The following is a 9,529-nucleotide window of genomic DNA, read 5'->3' on the forward strand; positions in this document are numbered from 1 at the left end:
ATCTTGATAAATAATTGTGATGTATGTACATAATCAGATTTTTAAGATTGTAACCGGATTCTAATATTAATTAAGATTTATCTTTATTTTAACATATTAGAAAGAATATATAAATATAAGATTTTAAAGAGTTTTCTCTTATAATGAATACAAATTAAGATTTATTTGATGTTCTCTTGTACCAATAAATTAATCACAAATATATTTTTGTATATTCAATCTCTCTAACAATATGTTTCCATGATATATTAGGCTTCCAAATCTAATAAGAACAGCTGTAAATAAAGAAATGTATTGAGATTTCAGACAATAATATTGGCACACGATATGAAGACATTCAAGCCAAAGACATTGCATTAAATTGTTTTCAGATGGGTATGTGGCATAAATTCCGACCCAAGATTTTTTACTTTTACATTTGAATTTACATTATTTGTTTGGCACGTCATTCTTTGTCATACTTTTTTTTAATAAACTCATGTACCAAACTTTCCCAAAATTCACTCCATTGTTAAAATATAAAATAGCAAAGTTTTCAATAAGAATATTTCAGTACACTTTAATGCAATAAATGATCAATTTGAATGCCCTAAAATATTTCAAGAGCCTTGAAGAAATTGAATACAACAAACTTCAATGCCTTTTTAGCAATTCCTGATGCTACAAAAGACTCCAACATTTAATGTAATTTCTTGGTAGATTGGAATGTTCTAAAAATTAATTCTACACTATGATTGAAAATATATAAATGAGCACTCTTTAAAATCAAAATTTTTTAATGGCTCTCTTTTATTAATTTTTATTTCTTCACAATCCATTTTTATTGTGGGTTCTGATATCAATATTGCACAAAAGCTGCATTATAATTAATATAAAAATATTGATTTACAATGATTTAAAAAAATATATATTTAATTGTTTTTTAGAACAATTAATCAATTAACATTAATTAATATTATTAACACTAATTTTTTTTTCATAAATGAGGTGCATGTTTCATTTTATTGTAGGAAAAAGTTTATACCATAAAATATAAGCTATTTGGATGACAAACTTAACAAGTTGATCCTACCTTGTAGAATACAAATGCTCTCTCGATGTTTCAAATAGAGAGATAATAATGTTATCCATGAATTTGAAGCATGGGACACTCCATTTTTTGTTGAGCCACAACATTCCAGCTACAATTGAAAAGGCAACTACATAGCCTGTTGCCATTCCCAGATCCCACCAGAAATCATCCTCTGAATCTTCATTATTTTCTTCATGTACCTTTGGAGAATTGGGAGGGTTACTTGAACATGGCACATATATTTGTAGACCACATAGACCTGAATTATTGGAGAAGTATGTAGAATCAAATGTCATCATCTGTCCTCCTTGTGGTATCATCCCTGATAGCTTATTATAAGATACATTAAAGAAACTTAAGGACGTGAGAAGTTGTAGCTCAGTAATAATATCCCCTGACAATCTATTTTGTGAAAGATCAAGTGATTCAAGTAGTGTCATCTCTCCAATAGATTTAGGAATCTCACCACTGAAATGATTTCTTGAAATGTTAAGAATAATCAAACCTTTGAGGGATCCAATATTTTGAGGAATGTTACCTGACAAGTTATTACTAGAGAGGTCAAGACATTTTACTAATCTCAAAATTTTCACAAACTCCATCTCTTGTCCTTTATTGTAAACTATTATTTCATCAATATAATAGTTTGATGTTATAAAACTGGGAGTTTCATGTTCAAAGATTTCCATCTTTTCAGATTGATTAGCCATTGTGGTTAACTTCATAAAGTCTTTTGGAATGATCCCTGAAAATTTATTTTTTGACATATCCAAAATTTGAAGATTTTGCAATTTTGCTAATTGCAATGGGATTGTACCCTTGAAATTATTATTTTGTAAAATCAAAATTTGGAGATTGTGCAAGGTTTTAACCCAATTTGAGATGTTCCCTTGCAAATTATTGTTTCTCAAATCAAGGATTTGTAGATTTCTACAATATGCAAGAGATGATGGAACATGCCCTTCAAGTGCATTGTCTCCCAATTTTAATGTCTCGAGAGAATTCATTCCCTTACATATACTTCGTATCATTCCTTCTAAGTTATTCCTCTCTAGATTTAAGACAGACAACATGGAGCAATTCTTCGAACATTGGGGAATTCTACCACTAAACTTATTATTTGACAAATCTAAAATATTCAAACTCTTCAATTTAAAGATAGAATTTGGAATAGGACCATTAAGATTATTTTTGGCTAATGAAAGAAATTGAAGATTTTGTGTATATTTGTTAATTGATTTTGAAATTGATCCATCAAATAAATTATATGAGAGATCTATGTACTCAATAGATGTGAATCCCCAAAGCCAATTTGGAATAAAGCCACTAAGAGAATTATTCGACAAATCTAAATATAGAATGTTATATTGGGTTGAAATAAATGTAGGAAAATTTCCTCTAATATTACATTCGTGAAAACCTAAGGAGCGAAGCTGAAATTTGGGAATGATAGAGGCACTGATTTTTACGGTCAACGTATTGCTGGAGAGGTCCAAAAAATGAAGCTGGGGGAAATTTAAAGTAAAGAATAAGAAAGTTCCATTTAATCTATTATTGGCTAAATTAAGCAACACTAGCTTGGATAGGTTAGCAAAGGAAGTTGGGATTGGACCAGTTAAGGAGTTATTATGCAAGTCAAGTTCATTCAGGGCTGAGAGATTGCCTAGAGTAGATGGAATGCTGCCATTTAATTTGTTTGAACTCAGATAAAGATATTGCAGTTTGGAGAGGCCACCTAAAAAGGAGGGAATAAAGCCTTCCAAATTGTTCGCAGAGAGAACAAGACCTGACAGAGGGAGAGCTCCAAGAAAGGTAGGAATCTTACCTCTGAATGAATTTCCTGACAGTGTCAACTGTTGAAGCCGTGAGAGATTTGCAAAGAAGGGAGGAATTTCTCCTGAAAGCCCGCAATGGTTCATGTCAAGTGCGGTGAGATTGGTGAGAGAAAGCAAGTATCCTTCCAACCAAGTATGTTGTGCCATACTGAGATTCATGTTGCTGAGTCCAAGATGCTCCAACCCTCTCAACTCACCCAACTTGTTGCTCTGCAAACCATCATTCCAAGAGAGGTCAAGGTATTTCAAGGCGGACATGTTACCCATCTCCCTTGGAATGGCACCATGGAGATGATTGTAACTGAGGTCCAACTGCTCCAATTGCTGCAATTTTGTCAACTCCCTTGGAATGGCACCATAAAGATTATTCCTGCCGAGGCCCAAGTGCTCCATTTGCTGCAGTTTAGCCAACTCTCTTGGAATTTGGCCACTAAATTGACAGTCAAATAAGCTCAGATACTTCAATCTCCTTAATTCTCCAACTTGTGGAGGAATGGAAAGAGAGGTGAAGTAATTGTCAGAGAGGTCCAAGTGCTCCAACTTCACTCCATTGAATGCCAGGGTAACTGAGATCCAAGGTGATGACATGACCAGTGTGTGGGTGGCAGCCCACTCCTTCCCAAGTGCAGCAGTTCAACCCTCTCCACGATTCCAGCGGCTGCTTTAACTGGTATTCTTTGTAATAAGTGAAATTAATGCCTCGTTTGAAATCCAAGAGAGAATTTCGTTCCTCTTGTAAACAGGCAGAGCAGCAAATAATAGATGGGAGCAGTAAAAACATGACCCAAACGCCCAAACTCATTTTTATTGCGTTCCAGAAACAGAAAAAAGCAATATCCTATTAGAATTATCCCTCCCTATGTATGAAGGACACAAGAGAATGAGTAGGTCACTTTGCAAATCCCAAAGGCTTCTCTGCGTTGCGAATGAAGTGGGATTGCAAGGTGTGGCAGATTTATAGGGCAATGCAGCGCAAATATGTGGAAAAATCCATCCACGAGATTAGAAAATTTGAAGAAAAAGTGAAAACGGAGAAAACTACGATCTTACAATTTTCCCAACTATTTCCTTCACAATCTCATTGGACATGTTAAAGTCTTTGGTTTTAGTTGCTACGAAATTTCGTAACTACATTTTCCTCCACAAATATTTTGTGATAGGAAAATGTTTTGGTCAAGCACGGCGTTGGAATATGAGCCTACGAAATGTGGTTTCAAAACCTTTAACAAAATATCTTTAAATTTTCTACCACAAATTTTAATAAAATATCTTTAAATTTTCTACCACAAATGTCTGTGTAGGATGCGGGATTTTCGGGAGGGCCAGAAATAGACTTCTGTGGAGTTTAATGAATCAAAATTTAATGCTTATGAAATTTTTATTGAACTTGAAAATGATTATAGTTTTATGACTTTTCTAACATTTGGGAGGAATTTGAATGCCCTAAAATATTTGGGCCCTACACATTAACTACCCTTCCTAACATAAAATATATTTGAATTTTTCACCACAATTGTCTTTATAGAGTATGAGGGTTAGAAATAGATTTTTGTGGTGTTTAATAAATAGAAAATGAATTTTTATGAAATTTCATAAAAGCTTTAAAAGATTAATTTATTATTTTTTGTCTATTTTTAACAATTGAAAGTAGTTTTAAGTGTGATTTTGTTGTAATGATTAGGTGTTGTACACTCTGCATAAAATTAATTTAATTTAATTATGTCATTATATATTTAATGGTAAGTATTTTTTAAAAATAAAATGCATATTAACAATATAGAAATAAATATATTAAAAAAATGTATTTAACATTGTAATCAAATAATAAATAATATTTTGTATAATATGGAGATTTGAATATTTCAAGATTAAGAAGGGATCATGATAATATTTTTTTTTTTTCTTGAAATCAAAATATTTTGTTTATATATTATAAGTTTGAGCTTGTAGAAATATCTTGCACTCATGGAAATGATAAAATATATGTATAGTCCTACTTCATATTTCTCTTAATTTCTCTTTATTGCTTTTATAATATCTAGAGACTCATAGTACATTTAAGAATATATTTGGATGATGGACATTATGTCACAATGTGACACATTCTCATAGATCAACCCTTAAAAAAATTTATGTAAATGAAAAATCTAAGAGAATATTTTAAACCAACACCTTGTAATTTTCCAAGTTGTTTCCTTTATATTTATTTTTGAATGCCAATGTCAATTTCAACGAGTATCTAAAAGTCTATATAACAAAAATAGTGTGGTTGCTATGAAATTTCTTAAGTGTAATCTCCTCCACAAATATTTTGTATTGACTAACAACAAAAAGTGTGGTCAAGCACGCCATTGAAATATGTGGGCCCCATATATTAGCCATCATTCCCAAAATAAAATATTTTTTATTTTTCTACCACAAATGTCTTTGTAAGTTGTGTGATCTTTGTAGAAAAATATTTTTATCATTTTTAACATATCAAATTTTAATGTTTATGAAATTTAATAAAAGATAAAGAAAAAAGGATTAATGTTAAATATGACTATTCAACAGTTGGGAGTAATTTTAAGTGTGATTTTTCTTAATCTTTAAAAGTAAGAATATTCTGAATAGAATAAATATTCAAAGTATTTAAATAAAATATAGAAAATAAGAGTAATTATTTTTATAGTGAAAGAGTAAATGTAATTTCATATAACATCAAAATATGAATTTTTGGAGATCGAGAAGGGATCATGACAATATGTAACTTGTCTTGAAATCAAAATCTTTTGTTTGCACATTGCAAGTTTGTGCATGAAAAATATCTTGCATCCATGGGAATGATTAGGTAAATGTATAGTCCTACTTTATACTTCAAATATTTATTTTCTTTTGCTTTTCTAATATAGACAGTGAATCATAATACATTTAAAAATATCTTTGGAGGATTTGTGTTGTGTCACAATGGGACACGTTCACATAGGTCAACCCTTAAAAGAAATTAGGTAAATGAAATATTTGAAGAAAATGTTAAAATAAGCATCTTACAATTTTCCAAGTTGCTTCCTTTATATTTCATTTTTAAATGTCTATGTCAATTTTAATGGCCATCTAAAAGTCTTGCTTCAATAATGGTACAACCAAAAGAAAGTGGTTTCTATGAAATTTCATAACCACCATTTCCTCCACAATTTTTTTGGTGGCAAAGAAAATGTTTGGTCAAGCACGATATTAGATTATGTGGGCCACCCACATTAACTACCCTTCGCAGAATAAAATATCTTTGTAGGGTGTGAGGATTAGAAATATATTTTTGTGGTGTTTTATAAATGAAAATTTAATTATTATGAAATTTCATAAAATCTAAAAAATGATTAATAATCTATGACTTTTCAACAACTAGGAACAATTTTGAGTGTGATTTTTTTATTAAGATTAGGTATTGTACATCTTGCATAACATTGATTTATTTTAATTAGGTAATTAAACAATTATTTATGTTTGGTGCATCCTAGGGGATGTGTTTAGCCACATTAAATGATTATTTGGGGCCACTTGTTAAATTGTATGTAATATTGGGTTAATGATTTGGTGTGAAAGAAATAGGATAACTATTTAATATTTGCAGAAAAGATATTTAATGAAGTGAAACCTTAGTACCCAATATTGAATGAGGGGTTAATGGTTTTGTGAACTCGTGGTTTTTAGTCACGTGATTTTACTTTATCATTTGGTTGCATTTGTGTGAGCCTATTTCTATAAAAGTAAGCACATGCTTAGTGCATTGGAGTAATTAGGACATTAACTAATTATTTAATTAATTAGATCTTTTAATTATTGTTGGTGCAATTAAAGTGGTGTACTTTGTTTTTCCTCACCTAATTCCTAATTAATTGAAGAGTGACTGAAATCCAAGATGATGACATGGGCAGTGTGTGTTTGGCAGCTCATTCCTTCCCAACTATAGCAGTTCAATCCTCTTCATTATTCCAAGGCTTCTCTTCTTTGTAGATGGAATGGGTTTGTGTAGTGAGGCATAAAAAATTATAGCCTATTAAAAATGCAAAAATGTGGAAAAATCCATCCACCGAGATGGAAGATTTGAAGAAAAATCCTTAGATTTTGTTGCATTGAAGGTGGAGGTATAACAAAATTTATAAAGTTTATGTCATCCATATGTATATGTCAATTTGAATGGTCACTGTAGACACCTAAAATTTTCATGTTTAATTAAATAAATATTTTTATTTATTTAATTATCCAAGCCTAATTCTTCTATTAATTAAATAAATCTTTATTTATTTAATTAATTCATTTATCCTCTTCTAGCCTTATTTCTCATTTAAATAAATACGTTTATTTATTTAAATTATCCTTTTTCTAATTAAATAAATATCTTATTTATTTAATTATCTCATTTCTTCTATTAATTAAATAAATCTTTATTTATTTAATTAATTCATTAGCCGTTTCTACTTATGACACATGTCATTCATCTCTTAATTCCTATACTACCTACCCCTTTCATTATTTTATTATTTCCTCTACCTACCCTCTAATCCTAGCTGACCTCCTTTTTACACCTCTCAATCTTATCCCTCCATTTCATATTGTGTCTTCTATATAAGGATATGCTTCCTTCATTATCAAACCCTAATGAATGATCTTAAAGACTTGGCTACATTATGATCCTACTTGCAACCACATTCTGTTCTTTGTTGAGCTCTTGTGCACATAAAATCTAAGAGCAAATATATTCAAGCAAGATCAATGGAGATAGGAAGAATGGAGATCAAAACCCTATTGGACATGTGATGGTATAATCTTTGTGATTTCATTTGATTTGCATTGTCTTAGGTAATCTTCATATGTTATGGTGGATCTTTGTTGTTGTTAGGCTAGGGTTTGGTGGTTGAATTCATTTAGCCTTTCAATTTTGTTATTATTGTTATCCATTTTCACCATAAACATTTTGGCACACCTGGTGGGACTCTTGTCCCTTTTGCATTTAACATTTTTGTTGCAGATTTTGTGTTTTGAAGTTGCAGATCTAACATTTTTGGCAGCATTCAGATATTTTCGCGTCGACATTCTTTCGGATCGCGTTTTTGGCTTTTTCATGCGTCTGTGAACTTTCCGATCGCGACTGGGTTTTTTAGTCGCGTCTGTGAACATTCGGATCGCATCTAGGTTTTTAATCGCGTCTGTGACATTTTTGATTGTGTTTGTGTTATCAGAATATTTTGTTTTGCAGGTTTCGAAAATCACGTTTATGTCCTAAAGGCACGTTTGTGGTTTTTTTAGCCGCGTCTGTGTCTTCGAACCATGTCTGTGCATCACAGAACCGCGTCTGTGTAAAAGGTAACCGCATTTGTGTTCAACAGTTTCAAATTTTTTTGGGGGTTTTCTTGATTCGGTTTTGGATTTTGCATTTAGGGTTTCAGATCTGGTTTATTTTGAGCTAACATTTTTAGATCTAGCTAACAAAATTGGTGCAGCTTATCTTGAAAGCAAAATCGTTTAGTTGAAGGCCCCTATTTTCACAAAGTCTTTTGGGTTTAAAATTTACCTAACTTGTGTGCTTGCAGGAAGGGGTGATTATTTGAAACAATCCAAACTACTAACAACTTTTTGTTGCAGGTCCTTGGCAAGGGTTTTTAATTTTTATTGTGTGCCTTGTTTTCATAGACTAGCAAACACTTCAATTGGTGCACTAAAATTGAATCATTGTCTTTTGTGTCTTGAGCAATAGGCTCTTTTTGTTTAATCTTTAGAGGGCCTATCTTCCTGTGTGGTCATTAGGACTACTAGTGAGAAGAGAACGACCCAAGTGGTAGCGAGGAAAACCCACCTCTTCCGAACCACTATAAACAAATGTATTCATGGTGAAAACTATGGATAACATGTGCTGATTAGTTCATACTGACACTATGTCTCCCCATAAACCCGTTTGATCAAATTTATTTGATCATTTGTAGGGCGTAACCCCTACCGGCTGGGAGCCTTCTGTATTTACAGAGCTGAAAGTGCTGCATGTATGGCCACATGAGCGGATGCCCTTACTAGCACCTTTTTGTTTTAGAAGCCCAAATCCTTCTAGTTGTTGGGGCAGGAGGTCGGACCTCTGGTAGCGGCCCACACACATACGGTTCTTAGTAGAGATACAAAGTTCGCCACGGGGAGTTTTCATGGGAACTGATGCTTGGCTGACCCGAGAAGTGAGTGCCGAGGGTGGAGCCAGTGAGGTCAAGCATCTAAGTATCCGCTCTGAATAGCATAGCCTCGGGGGTAAAACCCTATGTGGGATCAACAACTATTGTCTTGGCCAGCCATAAGAATTGTGCTTGACTTATTTTAAACATTCAAACATTCAAGACCAAACAGCAAAACATTGTGTCTTTTGTGTCTTCAAGTGTATGCAAAACAATTTTACATCAAACAACACACTTTTTCTTGGAGTCATTTTTGAGTCTATACACTTACAAACATTGGGTCTTCATCAACACTATGTCCTCTTGTCACGAAAAATAGTCAAAATAGTCAGATTTGGTCACAACAAAACGATTTCACAGATTGGAAAAAAATGCTCAAATTTTACAGAACTGTGTCTGTGTCTGTCATAATCGTGTCTGTGCTGTCT

The 9,529-nt window shown here is 32.3% G+C and overlaps 1 protein-coding gene across 1 annotated transcript; it reads right to left on the reverse strand.

Annotated features, from left to right (window-relative positions):
- Nucleotides 1-983: 983 nt before the first annotated feature.
- LOC131874553 (receptor-like protein 32) lies at nucleotides 984-3,961 on the reverse strand. The gene has a single exon (XM_059217985.1). It carries the CDS (start codon nucleotides 3,493-3,495, stop codon nucleotides 1,069-1,071), a length of 2,427 nt encoding a protein of 808 aa, XP_059073968.1. The 5' UTR covers nucleotides 3,496-3,961; the 3' UTR covers nucleotides 984-1,068.
- Between the last annotated feature and the right edge of the window lie 5,568 nt (nucleotides 3,962-9,529).

This window comes from Cryptomeria japonica, chromosome 3 (assembly GCF_030272615.1).
Source record: "Cryptomeria japonica chromosome 3, Sugi_1.0, whole genome shotgun sequence".
Taxonomy (NCBI): Eukaryota; Viridiplantae; Streptophyta; class Pinopsida; order Cupressales; family Cupressaceae; genus Cryptomeria; species Cryptomeria japonica.

Bases quoted from the DNA above. Each gene is read 5' to 3' on its own strand.
- LOC131874553 (XM_059217985.1), bottom strand. From the start codon at position 3,495: ATGTCATCACCTTGGATCTCAGTTACCCTGGCATTCAATGGAGTGAAG.